The 22,598-nt window shown below is 42.1% G+C and overlaps 1 protein-coding gene across 1 annotated transcript in view; it reads right to left on the bottom strand.

The window, feature by feature from the left end:
- The window catches only part of ATP8A2 (ATPase phospholipid transporting 8A2), a 349,297-nt gene extending 327,549 nt beyond the window's left edge, over positions 1-21,748 (bottom strand). The window contains exon 1 of the mRNA XM_072850471.1: positions 21,663-21,748. Coding sequence (XP_072706572.1) covers positions 21,663-21,741 — 79 coding nt within the window. The 5' untranslated portion in view covers positions 21,742-21,748. The remainder of the gene's footprint in view (positions 1-21,662) is intronic.
- Positions 21,749-22,598: the final 850 nt, after the last annotated feature.

Genomic DNA, 22,598 nt, shown 5'->3' with positions numbered 1-22,598 from the left:
GATAAACAAAAGCTATAGCTGTGATAAAGAAGAGATGGTTTCCATAGTTTTATGTAACAGCTACAACTTCTCAGGGCAAGATGTTGTCTCTGATCTCCTTTGGTTCCAGAGACCAATGCTTCATTCACCCAGATACCCAATACACACAGCCTAGGAGGAAAAACCTGATGCTGTTGTGAGTTCTGCCCATAAGAAAGCAGAGGTAGCCCAAAAGCATAAAATGCAGCCCCACTGACTTCGCATATGGGAAGAACTGCAGTTGCTCCTCTAGTACACACACTTCAGCCAGTAAGTTTCAAATTAAAAACCACAAAAAATGACTGCAGCTTGGAGAAGTTTTCTAGTTTCAAGAACATAGTTCTTCAAGTTGCTGATGTCTCCAACCAGAAATCCAGCAAGGTACTGAAATATTATTTCATCTCAAGAATTTGACTTCAGGCCTCAATCTTAAGGTTTATAGCAAAGAAGCACACCAAGTCCCACAACAGAGAGAATACTTTGACCTGAAGCCCCCACAACTTGTCTGAAAGAGCAGCAGCTTGCTGAAGTATGATTTTTCACAATTATTTCCAGTTAAATGTAAGTGTACCATAGAATTAAGCAAATTTGGAAGATAGCAACAAGAATAATCTTTTCCACCTACTACCAAATTTGTGCTGCTTGCTTACCACTCACTGTGTAAGCATGCATCCCTGGAGGTGTCTTACGGTATAGCTCTAAATACTGTCCCATCTATACATACTCAAGTGCAGATACCGTCTTAAAGGCATTTTCTAAGACATCTGGCATGCAAAGGAAGAGAAAACAAGCTTTCCATAAAGCTACATTTCTTCCTAAATTATGTTGGTACTACCGACTGCAAGCGCCCTTGACGTTTACAAAGTGCTTTTCCCTTCCAGAAAAGAATTATTCATCAAGCAACTGCAGTCAAAATTAAAGCACAAACCATTAATTTTATCTCTAAGAAAAATCCTAAGGAGGATAACAGTCACTTATATTCCTATAGTAGTGGCTGGAAAAACTCAGAGGCAGACATTAACAGTTATCACAGAGTGAACCTCTGTTCTCCAAGTACTCCAGAGCAGTCTTCCAGTCTTGAAATGGAGGAGATGCAGGATAACATCTATTCTCACTGTAAACACATCCACATCTGCAGCATTGCCAACATATATGACAAAACACAGGAGTTAGTTGCACCTCCACAGTTGCTTTTGTACTTGTACAGCAAGATCACCCCTGCTATGTATACTAGAAATACAGCTTTGTCAGTTGAAGTCATCTATGACTATGACTTCCATAAAGACATCCAGGACTACCAGAAGACAGTTCTTCAAATACTGATTTACAAACAGTCCTGGGAAAAAAAAAAGCTTGCAGCAGGAACAAATTCAGTCTTACATTTCACTAGCAGGCCAACCAACTTCTCACTCACCTTCATCCCAACTGGAACCACCCTCCAGTTAACATAAAACCAGTGCCCAGAAACTAAGCCTTTAACTAAACAGAAGCAATACCTATATACATCCATTATCTGAAGATCTTAACAGTGAATAATTATAGTGAACTATTTTCAATTTTTGTGAACTACTATCCTGACACCTAGCTTGTCCTCCACTACTAACTTGGGCCACCAAAATGTAAGCTAAAGAAACATGACTATTAATAGATAATCCTTGCAATCCAGTTATCAATGGTTTTGTCTCAATGTTATCAATGCAGTTGCTTCCCTATTAAATAGGCTTTCCACTTAGAAAGCTAAAATATTGATGTAGATGAAGTACTTGCAAACAATGAAATACTATCAATAAAAAGAACACACATTTTTTTGTCCTTTTACTCTCAACATCCTCTTGAGTAAACACCAGAAGTTGAGTATTCACTATGTTAAGATAATTCTAGTTTGTTTTAAGTAGCCTGAAGCCACTACAGCTTCTTGCATTTATTTGCACTTCTATTAACCTAGCATTAACGATGCTATAGCGTTGATTTAGTTCATTTTTTATTTCTAGGGGCAAGAACGCTAGATTGCTGTAAAGGGGAAAAAAATTAACAAAATCTTCTTAGAGTCACAGGATAAAGCAAAGAAATGCATTCCTCATAACCCTGTGGCAGTAGCCCTTCGTAGCACTTGGCCTACGCCTGAGACCACTGCCTTTTAACAGGCCAGAAGAGAACTCATTTACCAGCTGAAACATTGTACAAAAATGCCTTTTAAAACTAAAGGTCACACATGCACTAATCCAAAAGGGAACTGCATCACTTACCAATTCTTGCCTAACAAAGCCCCATGGCCTAACTTACAGCCTTTGGCCAAAGTCTAACTGAGAAGTTAAGGATTCAAAGACAATGTGCTATAGTTATAAGCACAGAGACCAAGCATAGCCTTTCCCCTACAGGTTCTCAAGACAGGTTTAATGCAGCCCTGAGACCCTTCTCATAAAAGAAGTTCTAACAATTAGTGGATCCATAAGAACCTTTATGAGCAATCCTAGTTACATATCAAAAACAATTTTTAAAAAATCCAAGGAATCCACAGCAGGCAAACAGGCTGTAAGGTGAGGATAGCTCTGTTCTGGCAACTGCAGATCATCAGTCTGACCAAGTCTTGGGGAAGGCTGGCTTCATCTACCACAGGGGAGATCTAGAATAGCTCTAACAAAATCCAGATTTGAATTAAATGAAAATCCAATACTGTGTATCTTCTACCATCATTCAACTTCGCTTTCCCTCACTGAGCTTAACTAGACTTGTTTGAAACCTGTAAGCCTTATTAATCATTTGCATGGCATACCTGCCCTAGACATGCAGGGCATTAGCAGATACACTCATAACCTAAGTACTGGCCAAGAGACAGCAGGAGGGGAAGATGAAAGCACACAGGATACTCCACTAGCAATACTAATAGCACAGTGATCACTGTTCAGACTTGGCTAATGAACTAGGCTGCAGATAATTCACTGGCTTTGTCAAAGCCAGCTTAGACCAGCCATTTGCTCACTAGGCAACACTATGCAGCAGCCATGAGATACATGGACAGAACTGCTGCTACCCTTAATAGGGTGAGGTGGGGGTCCTGTAGCTAAAAGCAGCTGGCATAATAGCAGAGTTGCTGAACTTCCATCAGCCAACAGCAATCAGATTACAAAGACAAGCCCACTGCTTTATTAAATGTTAAGAGCACTGTGAAAACACCAATTAGTTCAGGAGCTCAGGTTTGGTCTCTTCTCATGTGTGCACACATGTGTGTACAGGCTTTGTGGAGAGGGAAAAAACACATTAGAAAAGCACTGTTTCTTCAAAGCATCTAATCTATTATGCAGACACAGGGATGCATATCTTGTCCTGATCAGACATGGGCGATAACTGTTAAAATTCACCCCAATACAGTTAAGAACAAGACACAGCAGACTGCAGCCCTAATGCCAGCCAAATCAAACCTGAGCAGGTCCCTCTGCATCCTGTGACAGATCCTATTGCAAAAGCACAACAAATCCCACACTGTCTTCATCTCACCACTACCAACTGCTGTCACTGAAAAGGGCTCAACCAGCAGAAAGCCAGCCATGTCCTACTAAACCCTGTTTCCTCACTAGAGCTAGTGACAGCTGAGACAGAGCCACATCTTGAATGCTGACCTGAGCTATGGCATGGTAAAGGGACAGCCCTGCACAAAGTGGAACCAGCTTTGAAAGACACTGGGGCTGAGGGCAGCTCCCAACTCACCCCTATGAAATCCCCCAGATATGTCATATTTTACCCCCACACTTGTCCAAAACTGCAACATAACATCCCAAACCCTATCAGTCTATGCTCTAGAGGATGTTAGCAGAACACCAGTCTTGAGGAAAACATATTTAAATAGCATGACCATCTGGGCATATCCTGAGCATGCCAATATGTCACACAACACAGCTAAGACTGCCTTTAAAGGAGACATCTGACTACAAAGTAGGGGAATTAAGGTTTAAACAACCTCTCTTGAACGCCAGGGTTTCAAATCCATATATCCCTTATTTTGTAAGAGGGAGGAAGAAAGACCATCAAGACTGATCCAGAAGTAATCAGGAAGAACTGTTTGATCATCAAGGACTGATTGATGGATACTGATTAAGCAGTCAGCGATAGTCTTCTCTCCAGCATTTCTTCAAACCACTTCTCTCTGCTTGGCAGCTGTGTCACATGTAATGCAGAAGACAACAGGGAAGGATCACTTGCAGGAAATGGAGGCTAGGATCTTCTAAAGTTCATTTTGGCTCAGCTATTGCAGAAGCAAGGCCTAATTTTACCTCATCCTTCTTCTGTTAGATGAAGAATCTGCTATTCAGTACAGGCTTATGCATCCAAGTACTCATCTTAGACACACAGATATGCCTTTGCATGGGCATGGAGCAGATGCTGCCTGCAATGCTGAGGGGTTTCACTGTTTGCACAAGCCACTAAAATGCCTCTGTAAGGCACTGATCCTACCACCCAAGAGGGTACTCCAGCATCACACTACAAGTTCTGAGGATTGAGTGTTAAACAAAGAACAGCACATTATTAACCCACTATATCCTTACTAATCTGCTACTTTTGCCTTCCTTCAAGTGTACTTAACACAGAACAAAGTAGATATGAAAGAAAGAATGAGGAAAAAATGAAGTTATAGTCTATTCTCCTCACTGAGGCAACATTTTTAAAATAAAAATCACACCAATTCGTTGATTAAGTACTTACTTAGTATATCAGATGGAAAACCTGACTGCATGGTACCATTACAGAACACACCATATACCAAGCCACACAGGCTCGTGTGGGTTATGTGGCTTAGCGTATTCATTAAGGGTTCACTACAACTGTTAGTGGGACTGTTAATGGAACCATTCAAGAGAGAAAATTGGCAACCAATTCATTCTCGCTAATTGCTGTATACTTTCAACTATCTTACGCAGTGGCCAAATGCCTTGCAGAAAACAGCATCTTTGTAACTGCCTAGTGTAATAACTAATAAAATTAGGCCATCATGTACTTAAACTCTTATACTATTTTTTCTAACATAATACTAACTATGTTGAATTTTGGCATAATGCAGGAACAAGACTAATACTTTCTTATTCATCAGACAGAATATTTTAGCCCCCCACCTTCAGACCAAGGACTGTTCAGCAATCCCAACATGGTGGAGGGGGCACTCCACATGCATGTGGAGAACTACACTGAATCCCAGAGCTGTGAGCATAACCCATGCAGACCCATCACTCTGCACTGACGACAGCATTTCTTGTTTCTCTTGCTGGAGCAGAGTGGACAACATGGGAGTTGACCATTAACAGCAGAAAGAAGAAATAAACCTCAGGCTAACTATTTCAGAGCTCTAGGAGTAACAGATACATTGTGGAGTGACTCTGCTATGCTACATAACCATCACAACACGGATACAGCATGCAGAGAGGTAGCACATTCCTCAGAGATTATTTTCTGGCACTAACAGACATTTTCTTCCTTTTAAGATACCTTAAAACAGGAGGAACTATGCTGATGTGAGAATTCACAGCCCTCCCCACCACCAGCCAGTTTCTAGACAACTTGGAGGCTAGATTGAAACCACCACCTCCCCAAGAGAAGAGTTACAGTAAGGGGAGGGAGGAGTGGGGGTCTGCATTTCAGGTGTCATATAGTTGGTCCTAGAAGAGTAGTTCCTGTACTCCCAGCCTTGAGCACCAGATGAAAAATCCAGTGCAGAACCTCTTGCCTTGCTCTGTATCACCAAGGACTAACAAAAACAGAACACAGATAATAATGTTAAAGGCAGCTTAACAAAGACATACATCTGCACAAAGCTCAGGACAGACTTGTGAACTTAATAAAAACCTTCAGTGTAGGACAAGTTTATTTTTAGTTTAATGGATGCATAAGACAGACTTCCAAAACAGAAAATTCACCAGCAGCTCTATGTTTAACCAAGAACAAGAGAAAAGCTGCCATCACACGCCTCTGCCTGTACCCTGCAGGAAAAGAGCACTACTGACAGATACGAGAGGCTTACAGGTTTTGCAGTATCAGCCAGTCTTATCTCTGCTCTACAGCCTTAGTCAGATCAGAGATAAGAAGAAAGCTTCTTGAGCTAGAACCTCAGGTGAATCTTTCCTTTTGAAGCACATTATATGAAAAAATGTAATTATCAGTTATTTTAATGCTGCAGTAATAAGTAGTATTTATCTACCTGCTACTGTTATGCTGAAGTCCTATACTATAAGTACAGCTGGAGAAGTTTTCACCAATAAAGTATTTTTATTAGAAAAATCCCAACCTAATAAGTCTTCTTATGCTAGTTGTTCTTCCTGGAACAGCCATCTTGCCTGCAGCATCTGTACTGGATGAGTTTTAGAAGTATTCTTTCCTCTTTTTTCCCCTCTCCTAAAGAGAGATAATAGCCTCAGTGGCTTGATCTCTAAAAGGTATCTTATAGTGCTTCCACAGATTTTTCTGGGAAGCCTATAGATCAGACCCTGAACTGCTGCAGACTGGTGACAGTGAATTTGATTTAGGGAGAGTTACACTGACTGGACCAGCTGGGGCTATGACCATACAGGTCTCCTGCTAGGGTTCATGCAAGGCTCGTCATTGCCAAAACATTAAATGCTTGTTTTCTATCAGATCAGGATTCAGCTTGACCTATTCCATCATTGCTGAGTATTAAGTACATTTGTACTGTATCCATCTGTCACTTTTGAGACATTCCAGTACCTGTCTGCAATAGTTAGAGTTTTATTGGGACTGCTACCAGAATAAGCAAAGCAAGAATCACAGACCTTTTCAATATTTAATTATATAATATTGCACAGGCTGCTGTGGATTTAGAGGAAATTATGTTATGACTCATATGCTAGTACTGGAGGAGTTTTTCATAACAAAGTAGCCCTAGGGAAGGGAGGAAAAAAGCCCAAACCACCCACCCACTGCTGAAAGCTGAACATCACCACCTAGCTGACTCCATTTCCAATGACAGTGCATCCATCCAGGTACAGCAAGCACTGCTCTTATGATGAATTAGGAGAGAGTCAACTGTTTAAAATAATTTTGTTGCTTCTGTTTAACAATTGCTTGGGGGATGGGAATGGACTGTTATGTCAGGCTTTCAAAAATTGGAGTATTCCAGCATGAAAACAAATTGCTAGGAACATCAGACTTTGTTCAACTACATTTTTCTATCTACAGATACTAGTGGTCTCTATCTGAAACCAGAACACACATTCTGAGCAGCTGCATGACACTTAAATTACTGATGTTTTTGTATAGAGTCAGTCGTTGACCTTTAGCACAATATCTATGTAATTGTCTAGTGTCTCTCCTGCTCATGAAATGGCTGGGCACAGTTTCACCTGGTGCTATGGAATATCTAGGCTATTGTGACAACTCTAGACCTGCCTGCTTTCTTGATGTAACCATGTGTAAAGTCTGTAAGTTGCAAGATGAAATGTTCTACTGTGTCAAAGCACAAGAGAACCAATGAATTGATCCTGTTTCTTGACTAGCTCCTACAGTATAGGGAAGTATGTATAAACTAAAGATTGTAATGTTTTTGTAGCTTTACTTTCTCAGTGACTTCAGTCACTGAGACATTCCTAAGAAAGTCTTATCAGCTAGACTTAAGTCACTCTTCTCTTTCCTTCTGTTCAGTGCAGGGAATGGTTTAAGATGCAAAGTCCAAAAATGGTTCTAAACTTCTCAGGGCAGTTTTAGACAGTCTTCAGACAGTGCTGAGCTGTATCCATTCCTGGATTAGATACAGGTTGCTCAAGCTTCTCATTCCTTCATGGAGGAGAAGGAGACACCTTTTGAAAGGTAAATAGTCACTCCCACCCCCAGTATAAGCTTCACTTTTTTTTTTAAAATGTAAGACGAAAGCAAGCAGCCAGTTCTCTCAAGTAACTACTAGGGACAAATTTCATATAGCAATTTTCTCTGAAAGCCTAAAAGCCTTCTTTCTCTTCCCTCCACAGACTATTACAGAAGCTATTTGCTCATACATGAGCAGAAGTCCCCAACGGATAAGCATCAGTTTGCTATACCATGTTTAGAGGTCTTCGAAATACTACTACTACGTTATTTCCAGATAGCTGTTCCACTTTGCTGTGAATAGTAGAGCTACTCAATGGAGATAAATCCCTTCCATTCAGTTACTGTCTTAATATTGAGCACATTATTAAAACAAGAGTTCCTCACGACTAGTTAGCCTTACACCCTAACAAATTTGAAGGCGTCTCTCACACTAAGTATACCTTTCATCTTTAACATAACTTCTACTATGCAGCTGTTGAGAACCACCACTGTAGTATTCATGTCATACAGTTTAAGCACATATGACAATAGCAACAGGAACATGGAATTACTCACAGGAAGGAATTATTCTGATATAGATTTATAATTGGCTGTTCTCAAGGTTTAAGTTTTAGCTATACTTTTACCAAGCAGTATGTAATCACAGATAAAAGAGCAAAAACTGTTACAGATAAAGTAGACATAGGCTTTGCTTACTCCAAGACTCTTTCCATACTTTGAAGTAAACCTTCCTATCAGGAAAACAGGCTTTCAGCTTTTCTACATAGGAAAGTGAAGAAAAGATAAGGATAATCAGTCTCTACCTCAGAGCACTAGAAATTAAGTCTATTAAACACATTAAAATCACTTTTTTTTAAATAAATGCAAACTTCCCTCCCCTCAAACAAACTTACCTGACTGAACTCCAAAGCTAAAAAAAAAAAAAAAAGACAAGCCTCCTATGTGCTACAGCTTATCCTACCAAAACCTCTACAACCAAGACTTTCTACTTCCTTTCCCCTCTTTTAAAGTCTTCTGTGTGTGCACTAGCTTCTCTCACCCACAAATTAGGGGGCTGGGGCTCATTAGTGTAAACAGACCTATAATAATTGGTATCAGGTAGAACTTTTATCTAGTTAAGCCTACTTTCTGGTGAGTAGTTAAAGCACAACCTATTCAGCTCAAATAGTCACTGTGTTACCCTGCCTGAATGAAAGTTTTCAGACAACTTACTTTTACTGTTCCTTTGATTTTGCTTGGAATTATTACAGCTGTCTTTTACAGCTTATTTTTTAATTTATTTGTAATAATATACATCTTAAAACCTGTATAAACAACCAGAAAAGGTTATTGGTTTTTTTCTCATATTTTAAAGCTTAGTTCTTGATCTCTTAATTGACTTCTTACTATTTGAGTCTTCTTTCACAGTTCTTAGTGTGAACTGATGTTCCTTTTTACAGGTGTATATAATGGGAAAACTTAAATATCTCTTCCTATCTTTTGGTGCATAAGTCAATTCTAAATAATCTATTTCTGCTTTGACCTTAGTTTTAGCTACTTGCTTTTCTTCTGTTAATCCAATTCTATTTTTGGCTACAGCTTCAGTCACAGCATAGTCTTCTAGTTGAAGCACTGCCAGTCTTCTTAATGTAGAACTTCCTTTCCCCCTTCTTCAGGTTGTTAATCACTCTTTTAAAATTTTAGTCTATAAAAACTGATACATCAATTTTCTTATTAGAATTGTTTATGTAGGAATAGAATAATTGTTAATAAGCTATTTAAACAATAAGAAACAATGTCAAAAAACTACAGAAATATAGCTTATAAAATTCCCTTGTAAAAAATAAGCCTTTACAAGAAATAAAGAATTAAATAAAAGGTCATGCTCTGTTTGTCTTTTCCAGAATATCCACATGAACTTGTTTTCATGATGTCTGATGCCACCAAAGACAGATGGCAACTATGAAAAAATATAACCCTAATGGCTGCAAACTTACCTGACTAAAGAAACCTTTTCGTATATTATTTTTATTTCCCAGCACCATACAAATACTGCATAGATGCCTCTAATCTTCATATTGACCCTGTGAAGTAGATAACTAAAATTATTCCCTTGCTCTGGAGACACCAATGACAAAATACTTGGAACTGAAGTGAAACAGCTTTAGCTCGCATGAAGACAGAAGGTACCACATCACTGTTGTCCTTCTCCACCTCAGTAAATTTTGTGGCTTCTGCTTAGAGTGCTAATATTTTATTACTGAATGCTAGTTCATGTACTAATTCTGATGAAAATAAAAAATATTGTTGTTTACAGTTGTCACTCCCAAATTAATCATGGTGTACACTCCAATAGAACCATCTGCCCTGACTAGACATGAACTGGGACATAGAAATATAAATCCTATCATCTCATCAGTGGACAAAACTGATGTCCTGATTTGATTTGTAGCCTATAACAGAATGAGGCAGAAATTCAGCAAGATGTCTGTGTGTAAAGTGCTGGGTGTCTTACAAGGGACTTTACTTTAAAAAAAAAAAAGTTCTGGTAGGAAGAAGGTATAAGATTAACTTTTGCCTCTAGTTGTCAGGGATCTTTCTACATAGGATATGGCACTGATAGCCTGATAAAAGAGTTTAATGTCTCTTCAAACAACAGCCATCATCAGCAGGAGTGGCCAGCGCACAGAGCCTGGGAACCTGACTGTCTAATGAACCAAAAAGTACCAAAAGGAGTAATAAATTATTTAAACCCCATGCTATTTAGCACTGACACAAAATTGTACTGTCTCAACAAAATCATATCAGACCTATTATTGCAGCTATTTTATTCCTATTTGTCCCTCTTTGGGGTTTTGGCAAAAAGCTCTCAAAGAAAATGGTTTAGGTAATCAGTAGGCAGGCCAAAATTTCAACAAAACCATCCGGTGTTGAGGACTGCAGAATCTTCTTCTTTGGAGCCCTGGATCAACAGTCTTTCTTGATGGTAAAAGTTTAGGACTGTTGAGGTCTCTCCTGCAGTTCAGGCTTGGAACACTTACTGCTCTCTCCCATGCCATGCCACATGCTGTCCTTTGCATCTAACTTGAACTCCTACCAGAACCAATGTGGGTAAGCACACTTAAGGGAGATGGCATAGTGACAGTGATGGAAATGAACAGTGATTTAAATGGCAAGTGTGTCTACTGTGAGACAAAACAGACTTCCTCATCAGCTGCTTTCAATGGAGATCCTGCAACTGGAGACCTTCTTGGATTTACTGTAGGATCTAGGATTTTGCAGATCTCCTATAAGATACTCTGTCAGAAGAGCGGGAATGGTACTGGGGAGATACTGTGTATGGAAGATGCTGCAGACATAGTCCCAGCTAACAGAGACCCATGATAGAAGGGCTCCCTGGCATGCATTTAAGGAAAGCATCATCTGTGTTATTGGGCAATTTTAGGTTGACAGCATACATTACAACTCACAGTAGGAAGCTCTTGATAAAATGGCATTAGGAAGGTTGGGAGACATGTGCTGTCCTACCACCTGAGTACGCAGTGTATAAAACTCCCTTGTGGTTTGACAGCCAGCTGTATCCACAGGCTCTCCATATTCCAGAGCCAAAAAAATAAACTGACTGGAATTCAGGATGTCAGAAAATATAGTCCAGGCAGCAGGACACTCTCAGAGTTTGTATCTCTTTCTGCACACAGTCACACTAAAAAAATTGAAAGGCAGAGGCTCTCTACTTATGTATAGTTTGTAGGGACATATGCATTTTCTTTTATCAGCTCAGACTACTCCCTCCAACAGTTGTGGCTGTGCGGCTTGTAGTGACTTCATGTTTGACTTCCAGAGAAGCTGATTTATTTTGTTCCTATTGGCAGGACAGTTAGGGGTACTGACTCCCTCCTTCCCCTTCTGCCACCGTGCTCTTCCATTATTTTACAGTTCTCATATTACTGCCTTTATGCACTTTTTGATATTTTCCAAAACAATTACTGGTCATTTCTGAGTAAGAAATCAATCTGAAACTCAAATGACAGCAGACAGCACAGATCATCCCAATCCTAGCATGGTAAAAAGGAAGTACTGGAATGTACTATGATGGTTGTTATTGTTGAATCAAAATCAGATATTAAGTGTGGGTGCTCTTTTACAACCTGCTCCTGGAAAGATCAGTGTATACAGTCTATTTTCTGCCCATGAAATTCCTGGTTCTACTTGGTGTTTAAAAACACAGACCTAGAAGCAAAAGCCTATTTAAAAGTTCAGATCCACCTATTCCAGATGATTATTTTATAATTCTTCTCATATACTGATCAAATTCAGTCATGAAATCGAGCTAGATTTCTTTCCCACCACTCCTTCTGGAAAGCTATTCTGAACAGTTGTCTGATATTTAGAAATACGCTTATGACTTTCAGACTAAATGTCTGTGAAAGTCTGTTCTTGCACCAGCACTATCCTCTAGTTGAAATAATTTTTCTCTCTCTTGACTGTATGTACAGAAACTTAACTGTTTAGATGATAGCTAGGCTGACAGAAGCTTGCTTTTGGTAGCTGGTAAAATACCAAAATATTGTGAAGCTCACAATAAATATAGAAGTGTTGGCCAAACTGAAATGACATATTCTATCCTGAACAGCTTCATCACAATCAAAACAACAACTATAGCGGCCCCTTCAGTAATGTGGATCTATACGGTACGTTATGAGATTACATTGCCCCCACCTTCTCCAGAAAATGTATTTTTAATTCTTCCTATTACAGGGGCTCAACACTCTCAAAACAACAACTATAGCGGCCCCTTCAGTAATGTGGATCTATACGGTATGTTATGAGATTACATTGCGCCCACCTTCTCCAGAAAATGTATTTTTAATTCTTCCTATTACAGGGGCTCAACACTCTATATAAAGACCTGAAATGATGTCCAACTCCAATTTCTCAAGAGGGGACATATCTAAAATAACTCAAAAATAATGAGTTCCTTTGCATATTTGCATGTTAATAAATTTACCAATAATGGCACTTTCCTGAAGTGTCTTAATTTGGAACCCCAACCCCAAGAATCTTTTTGCTTTTTCTGTAAGAAACCAACTCTTTCTCCTCAAATCTTTCACACCTTTCTAGCCACTCCCTTCTCTTTATGAAGACCGATCACCCCCTTTTGCTACCCTAATGAAGATTTGGAGTGTTTAAAATCCTTTGAAAGATCGGAAAGACAAATTTCAGATTTGTAAATAAAATTACTTTCATCAGAAACGGAGGGTAAGAACCTTTTTACTTACTGAAGATAGTGGGAAAACTTCAGCAAGGGTCAGGATTTTAGTTAAGGAGTGAAGAATGAATAGTCCCCGCTCTTCAGGCAGCGCAGGATTAGGATGAGTTTGATTGGGGGCAGGGAGGGAGAAGGATAGCGCTCTCTCCTCCTGTCTGTCTGGTAAGCTCTTACAAAGCTTTTTTCTCCCTACAACCAGGCAGACAAATGGCACAAGGATGGCTTCCAGGTGCAGACTTGTATTAGTGAAACTCTGGGAACAAGATTTGACTGTTAATCTGTAAAGCAGGACCCGTGCTCTCCCCAGTCTGGGGAGTACCCGCATACCTTCATTCCCTGTCTTTCTGTCCCTCTTCAAAACAAGGCACCAGGATTGAGGTCAATGTATTTCAGTTCACTATCCACGGGACCGCTGAAGCAGGAACTATGCTGAGCCTTCCCAGTGATGCTGAGTAAATGACAACTGGCTTTCAGTTTAAAGCTTCCAGGTCAAGTCCTGATTCCCATCTATGTAACTGAAATTACAAACGCAGATGTAGCCTCTGTATCTGTTTCAGAGTTATGATGGCTGCTGTTGACTTTGCACATATTCTTTCAGCATCTTTTGTCTCCCATTTACAAATAAACTGCATCTATTAAGTTAAGGTGACATTTGCTTAGAGTATTTAAAGGCACACAAAAGCCTGGCGTATTTGTTTCATATATCCTTTTTATAAGCATCAGGTTGAACGTTCCTAGGTCTCACAAGCACAGGATGTTAGATTGCCTTCACTGTGCTTTGTATGAATAGGCAGAACAGCGCTGGGTCAGCAGGAGATAACACCTGAGCCCTCCTTCTGTTCAAAGTAGCACATGAGTCAGGGTGGTGTTATTGGAAGGAGATAAACACTTTTGCTTTCACTCTTTACAACTACTTACCTATTTAATGAAATCAAATAAATTAGTTTGGTCATCTGCATTCAAGAGATTAGGAATTAAAAATCAAGACCTTCCAGTCAGTTTTAAACAAGATGTGCGGCTGCCTTCTCTCCCTAGTAGATCCTATGCACTAATTTCAGTTGTGTTAATACCGATTTACAACACTCTAAAAGAAGGTAGGCTCATCAGACCAAACCCTTGGCTAAAACAAACTGACATACATTGTTGGATCTACTATGAGTTACAAGTCTGACCCAATCATGGCTCTTGCATTTTAGTCAAGTGGAAGATAAGTTCTCGTTCATTTGTACTTTGCACTGATGCCCCAGTGCAACAATTTCCAAGTTGTTAATTAGAACTAAAAATAACTAAAATATCCTATGTGAGGTTGGAAAGCAGTGGAAATGTATTTAAAAAATCTACTGTATGTCTTGTGATTCTTCATCACAACATGAAGGTATTGAGACTAATTTACTGACACTTCATGTTCTTTCAGATTTAAACTGTTTTTAGTGCTTACTGCAAGGACAACTACATTGTTAAGAAACACCTCTAGCTGTCTGAAAAACCTCCGCTGAATGTCATATACATGTATGTGACATTCTATCTATATGGATTATGTCGCTTCTCTGCATGCAAATAGGTGGTTTGATTGGGTCACTTATTAAAATCTGTATCATGTCAGCTTTGCCTTATCATGCCTTGGCTTGAAATACAAAACTTAGCATCTTCTGATTTCAGGTGTGCTTGCTCCATTCTAGCTCCCAGTATTCAAATTAAAAATGTCCAGAATCAAGAATTACTGCCATGGTAAGACATGGGTCTCAACCAGTGGTCTGAGAGCCAGGAGCTTCCAAACAGGCAGGCAGCTATCCACTCCTTAAGCTGGAAAGAAACTGCCCAGGAACTTTTCTAGTAGACAGAACTCCTTACAAAAAGGTGGCAATAATGCTAATTAAAAATCTGAAAGCTTTCCAAACAAATACTGGAACAACTGTTCGAATAAGAAGTTTTCAGTACTGATATTTCATTTTTTATTTTGCATTTTAAAAAAACCAAAACCCCTTTATACAATTTTAATTTTTTTTCTCCCTCTTCCATCATGTCAACAATCTTTCACAAGTTATCCTTTGAGTGTACCAGCTGAGAATCGGTTATCTAAAGCTCTCAGATGTCATGTCTGATATACCTGCAACTGCTCCAAAAGGCTTAGCTAGAAAAGATGGCAGACTGAAAGGAAAACATTTATGTTGATGAAAAGGCCAAGCCAAACTTAATTAATGGCTGTACCAGAAGCAGAAAGCTGTTGCTGCAGAGATGTTCAACTGCCTTTTTCAAAGTCTAATATATTGCTTTGCTCTACCAGTTATACGTAAAAAAGAGATTTTGTGATTAACTATCCCTTAAAAGAACCTGTCAGCAATCAGGTTCTACAGATACTGTCTGTAACAGATATTCTGATATTTGTACTACTACAAACTAATTAAAATGTGCCACAATGCAACATGATGCAGGAAAACAAATATGAAACAGTAATCTATTATAGTAATAAAGCTAACATAGGTGCTTAGAATATTACTTCACAAGTAGCAAATCAGTCCTCTCAGATTCAAAGATTATTTAGAGGGTATACTTGACAGGTCAGAGAAGAATGGTCAAAGGGAAATGAACCAGCTAAGAGTACCACCGTGTAGCAAGTCTATGGAGTATCACTTGACAACCGTCCAGAAGAGCAGAAATGGATGACATGGTTGTTTACAGGGCCCTCAGCAAGTCTTCACTACAATAAAAATGCCTTGTGAATTGGTAACTAATTAGAGAGTGATCAGTTTGAGCTGCCATCAATTTTCAGATGATCATCCAAAACGCTGTTAGAATCAATGGGAGTTGTCAGCTTGGAACTTTTTGGGGAGGGAAGAAGAGTTAATTATCGAAAAAAAAGGAATGCTTTAAATCAGCATCATTTCTGCAGCCGTAGATTTCCACATAAAAACTCCCTACAGAGATGGCAGAGTTCAAGACTGTACTCAGACCTCGTGGCAATGAAAATGCAATACTGAATGACTATTCCTTCTGTACCCAGTAAGTGCAGTTTCATTGTCTTGGAGATATTCTAGGACCCCGAATGGACAAGCCGGTTTCCTTGCAATCATTTTACTAACAGATATGTTAAACCTGCATGGAATTACAACAGCATTACTGCCAAATCACACTAGCAGGGCAGTACTTTCAGATGTACCCAGAAAATAAGAAGGATACTCACTCACCCAGCACAGGGAAGTACACTAAAACCACATACTGCTAGGGAACTAAAATCTGAAACAAAAAGTCCTGTGGAGAGAGAGTGGAGCAGCGAAGGAATAAAATAGTTCCTATAAATAGACAGTACATGTGTCTGTTTTCAATGGAGTTATGAATATAGTCAAATAACATAACATAAGAGAGTTCATATACTGGCTGTACAGTGGGGTGGAAATTTTCATTTTTATTAAATACATTTAATTTAATTTAATCTTAAAAACTGAAGGTTAATTAAATCTCTTCAACTAACTCCTAAGTAACTGTTTTCCCCATCATCTGAGTGGTTTGATCTTTAATGGATTTATTCATGATCTCACCTCCCCCATCACAGTAAGGCAAAAAAGTGTTTCTTCTGCCACACTACTTAGGACCTTGTTTATATATGAAATTATTCCACAGTAACTGTGTTTACAACATCTTTTTCTAATTCAGTGTCGTAAGCAGATGTATTTTAAATTCCCTCCTATCCTAACACAAATGTCACAGCCAGGCAAGCTTTAAGTCAGTTACCCAAGACAGCAGAAGTTCAGGTTGGCCTCCAGTTAGCCCCGTCACTGTCACCACCTCACTTTACAGTCGAGTAAGATCTCACACTGCTTGAGAAGACTCCGCTTTCTGCTACTATAAAAACATAGTAATGCAAAACATGGGGTTTATTGTGATGAGTCTTACTGAAAAGGCATAATTGTCACTGGTCTTTATGGAAATAGGATCGGGCCTTTGATGTGATTGAATAAGCTGCACATTACGCTATATGCCCGTTAAACATGGATGAAAAGAAATAGGAACTCTGTAAAACACACACACATCATTACCACCACACAGTTTGAGTGTGTGCATAAACACACACGTACTTTAGTCTTCACCTGGAAAAATTTCTCATCATAGGGCAGAATTTCTATGTGCCAACACTATGGTTGCAATTGTCTCACTAGATGTTCCTGTAACTCTTGGTAATGTTAATGGGCATTAAATGCATTTGCTGAGGAAGTACACCCCTCTGCTTAGTGCCCACTGTCACTACACCTGCCAGGTACATTTCTCACAGCAGAACAGGGCTTTTGCTCTTAGTTAAACATTTAAATAAGAATATTTTAGGAATCTGTTACCTCAGCACTGGGCTCACCCCTTTCATAGGGTTTGTTTGCTTAAAAATGCATTCAGAACAGCTGCTGATCTGCCTGCAAAAGGTGATGTAGCTATCCCGTGGGTACAGGTGACTTGAGTGAGCTTCATGGTGAAAGCTTTAGCCTTCACTGTGCTTCTTACACTGTCTGAACCTGACCTCCGCAATACCAAAAGACACCTTTGAAGCAGCAACAGCAATATGCAAATAGTACAAAGCTGACTCTAAATATTTCACCTATAGCTACTGTGTGTTTTACATGTATCTGTAGGAATTATGTCTAACCTGTAAATGACTACAGATGAAAGCTTTGAGCAAAATACAAGTGCCTGTGTGCAATTGTAACTGCTCCGAATGACACTTCCCACCAGTTGCAATCATGGTAATGTACTATCATAGCACAAAAGCAGGATCTAGCCCAAAGAGGTTCTTACATAGGCATTCCTCTGACAAAAGAAAGAGACAGATCCTTTACAATCAGGAGGGAGTAAGACTCTTGGAGACAGTCGCTGTTCTTAAGACCAAATACACAGCATAAAATATAAGCAAATATATCAGGGGAAATGTAAATGGAAAAGGTATAAAAGGCGCATGGTTTCATACCATGAAATTATGTTTATATTTCAGCTCCTCATGTCCTGGGAGAAGATTCTGTCACTACCTTTACACTAAAAATATTTCTTCTTGCTGATGTGCACCACTGAGCAGTTGAAGAAGACCACAGTAAATGACATCAAGATCATTTGTACCTTTAATCCATTCTAAAGTTGGAATTCAAAATTTTTTGCCCTAAAAATAAAAATGCTATTGTGTAATCATCCAGTGTGTTATTGACAATTGCTTATTTTTAGTGACTTTAAGGAGACAGGAAGGAGAAGAACAGGTTAGTCTTTGATGTCTGTGGTTCCAACAGCAAAGAGCTGGAGACTTCTTTGAGAATAATTTAAATCTAATCAATTTAGCTCAGCTGGTACAACATTACAGCAATAAAAAGATTTAGTTGTACAAAGCAGAAAAAAAAATCGATTAATGAGCAAATGCATAAAAAAGAAGAGGACTGATCATTTGAGTGACAGCAGGTGACTTGCCATCTCTAAATTCTCCTTTTCACATCATCTGCTCTTCTGTGAAGTCCTTTGTACCAGTGCTAAGCGGGTTTAAAACTCTACCAAATATACCAATTACATTTTATACTGTACTAGCGCATGTGGAAGCCACACTACAAAATGCAAGAGGGTGGAAAATCACAATTGGATCTGATGTGAAAAGATATCATTAGACCATCACAGAGGTACTGTTCTTCTTGACTAAAGAAGAACATCTATAAGCTACAGAAATACTTTACACAGTATGAAAAGAAATCTCTGTGACCCAAACTAAAAGCTAATACTTTAAGATTACCAAAACTCCCTCAAAAGTAAACAGGACTAGCAAACAAACTACAAGCATTTAAAGCAGGAAACGTCTTCTCTTCTAAAAAGGAAAGAAGGTAGAATATTCTGATATATAGGTGCCAAGGAAACTGCAGTGGATGAAGACAGGGTTACCTGATCCTAACTAAGGATGACAAAAGGGTGACCAGTCCCCCCTCCATGCCATTCAGCTCAGAAAGGCCTTCAGATTTTGCAATGCCACCACACAGCCACATATGAACTGCTTTTCAGCGGTCAGTGGCTCAGTCTCCAAACATGTGCTTCTATGGTTGGGTCCACACAGCCCAGAGCCCCTCGTAAGAACCTGTTCAATCCACACAGACAGCAGGTCTACACACCAAGCCACAGCATGCTGTGAAAAACAGAGCGCTCCTGCCTTTCTCTGTCTGTTCCCTGCTGCCCTTTGAGATCATACAGGCTGGTAGTGAGCCACATCAGCACTGATCCAGGTGACCATGTAACCATCTGATGGCTAATGCCGACACAAGCAAGGCAATGGGAATACACAGGAAGGGGGAAGGCAGGGCCGTCTCTCTGGGTGGCAGAGAGATTGGCTCTGGTTGTTCTAAGCCAACTACAATCATATCCTTTAGTAAGTCTATGTAATAAGTTACACAAACCTCTATTATGTAAATTTTATAGGCATTATATATACCTATACTAGATATTACTCTGTTATCCTTCAGAAAAATATTTTAAATAGGAAATATATTGTTCAACAACTGAGAAGCAGCGATAGTAATGCCAACCAGCAAGCCCAATCTTTCTTCAAAGTATCATCTAATTTGGATTTCACTTACATGAAATGCAGGGAACATGTAAAAGTCTAATGCTGTGTATAGATAAATCCCAGCTGGAAGATCTGGGTGCCTGAGGCACCCAGAGCATGACTGAGGTGTAACTTAACCACCTAGATCCACAAGTATGATTTACGAAAAGCTGAAGCTTAAACTATGTACGTATTCCATGTTCCAACTAAACATTCTCCGAGTGCCAAGTGTTCAGCATCTGGATCTCTTTTGAAGGGCTGGTTATGGATAAGGGCACCTAGGTTTGGATTCCAAGCATTAGGTCACAAACAGATCTGCCAAACTACAGCTCTGGGAAAGGAGCCTCCCTGCCACAGGACAGGATTTCAGATTGGACTGCAGAAGTGGACACAACCCCAAGCACTGGAGAGTGGAATCTGCTTAACTGTGACTGTTTCATCTGAATGGCTTACGCTGAAGATAAGTAAAGCTGGTAGTGTGCTAAATCCTAGTCTGAAACCTTACCATTTCCTATGAGCTAGCATTACACACCTCTTTGCTTAGCATCCTGCTTACTTCAGCAGCTATGCAGAAGTCCCTGAGGTTCTGTCCTTATTAGCAAGCAGTGAGGCCAAACAGGGGATTATTAGTAGAGTGACCAGGTTGTTCAGTGAAACCAAAGGGAAGGTGGCTTCTCTTTCAAGCTAGCTCTAGTCTGGTTCCATGGGCTGAACAGCCATGAGTGGCTGGAGGACATCTAGTTCAGCGTCATCCAAAAGCAATCCAGCAAATGCTCTCCAAGGTGCTCTGAGATTTAACCCAAAGCAGAGCTGATCAGGAAATGTGCTTCAAAAGCATATTCCTACTCAAATAAAAAGTGCTGAAGGAGCATTATACTGCACCCTTACCCACCGCAGAGATTGTACTAGGACCCTAAATATTTTGCACAGGAATAGGTGTCTCAGCCTTTTACTGGACCTGTGTCTGTAAGTCACAGACAATGTCACTGAGGATTCAGCTGTCCCTAAGTAAAAGAGAGAGAAGTGAATCCTGAATACACCTTGGTCCTGCAGAAATCGGTGGAAGTCCTTCGGGACCAGAATCACACCTTCAAAGTATTCCATTTTTGCCTGTTTTCTTATGAACGAGTTGGAAAGCATTTTCTTAAATGAACCTCTTGAGAAACCTTATAATTTACCTCTCTGCAAGCTCACAGCAGTGCCCGGTGCTCTCCCCACTCTTGACCACAGGACAGAGGCCCCTGACCAGCCCGCTGGGGTGCAGGGCACCCCTGCCTCCCCTCCCCTCCGCCAGCAGTATTACCCTCTGACCAGATGCGCACCAAGGAATCTTCCTGTCAAAAACTATCAGAACCAAGAGAAAGAAGGGGAACAACACCTTGCTCCCTCAGCAGTGCTATGAAGAGAAGGCAGCACCCAGGTGCTCCGTTGAAGGTTGTCCACCACCTGCCCTGACCCCAGCAGCTCAGGGAAAGGGTTGGCAATGCCTGTGCAGCAGCGGGTCAGGGCGGCCCAGCCTGTGGTGTGCGGGGCCCTGTCGGCTGGGTGCCCTGGGGTGTGTGAGTGCTGGAGGCGCAGGGGGCCCTGCGGGGTGGGTGCCCAGTGGGATGCAAGGGCCCTGTGAGGTGCGGTGACTGGGGTGGCTGGGGCGTGGGGAGCCCCCGAGGGCTGCAGTGCTGGGGCCGGGGTGTGGAGGCGGGGGGGGGAGCCCGGTGACCATGGAGCGCGGGGGCCGGCCGGGCACCGCTGCCCGGCCCCGCCGCGGCCCGGCGAGGCCGGGGGTCCGCGGCACCTCCTTCCCGCGCAGGGACCCCGAGGGCGGGGGCGGCACTGCGGGCTTCCCGCCGCCGCCGCCGCCGCCGCTGCCGCTGCAACCGCCAAACGCCCCGGCGAGGGCGGCGGCGGCGGAGGAGGGGGCGCGGGCGGTGCGGCGGCGGGGCCGGGCGGCCGGGCCCTGGAGGCGCCGTCTCCCTGCCCCTCGCGCTCCTTCCTCCGCCGCGGCGCCTCCTCTCCCCGCCGCTCCCTCCCGCCTCGCTCTTTCCTCACCAGCCGAGGAGTGGATCTTGGAGGATTTCCGCTGCAGGGACATCCTCAGCGCCGTGTCCAGGCCGGCCCTGTTCGGCATGCTGCGGCCGGGGCGGCAGGCGAAGCCCGCGGCCGGCTAGGGCAGCGGCAGCGGCGGCGGCGGCGGGCTGGCCATGGGCCCCCCCTCACGCAGACGCCGCGCTGCGGCGGCGGCTGCTGGCAGTGCCGCGGCCTGGCTGCGGGGGCGGGCGAGGCGCTAAGCCCTCGCCGCGCTCGGCTCCCCGCCGGTGCCCTCCTGAGGAGGGGGCTCCGCGCCGCGGCGGGTGCGGCGTCCTCCTGTACCCCTTCCCTCAGAGCCGGGGCCAAAGGCAACCCCTCCGGGCGCGGGGGCTGCCTCTCCTTCCCCGCCCGACACGGGGGAGGGCCGGCCCCGGCGCGGGCCCGCGGCTCGCCGCCGCAGCCCCCGCCGACCCCGCGCCCCGGGGGACCCCGGCCTGCGGGGCCGGTGAGGCCCGACGGCCCCGGGCGCCCCCGCTAACGCCACCGGGGACAAGGCGAGGTGCAGAGCCGGGCCCTGACCGCCTCCTCACCGCCGCTTACGGAAACAACGGCTTCCCAGGGGCAGAATGAACGGCCTGGCCCGGCCCGGCATTGTTGTCCCCTTTTGTAGGTTATAAACGGACTCGGCCTGGTTCCCCAGTGCCTCACATCCTGCAGCCATCTGTACCTCAGCAAAGCGCTACTCTTCTGGTAACACAGCCTCTCACAACTCCATCTACCCCGTGTGAATCATTACATAAGATACGATAAAGTCAGGGCCTGGGGTTCTTTAAAGGTGTCTGTCTGAAACTAGAATTTTACTGACATTTTAGGCACATAAAGCATCCCAACAAAGCCCCCGCTGGGATCAGGATCCCTAACCGGGCTTCTTTGTTCCAGTCGCAAGGGCGTATTTCA

Source organism: Ciconia boyciana, chromosome 1 (genome assembly GCF_034638445.1).
Source record: "Ciconia boyciana chromosome 1, ASM3463844v1, whole genome shotgun sequence".
Classification (NCBI taxonomy): Eukaryota; Metazoa; Chordata; class Aves; order Ciconiiformes; family Ciconiidae; genus Ciconia; species Ciconia boyciana.
This window is presented reverse-complemented; position numbering and strand designations above follow the sequence as displayed.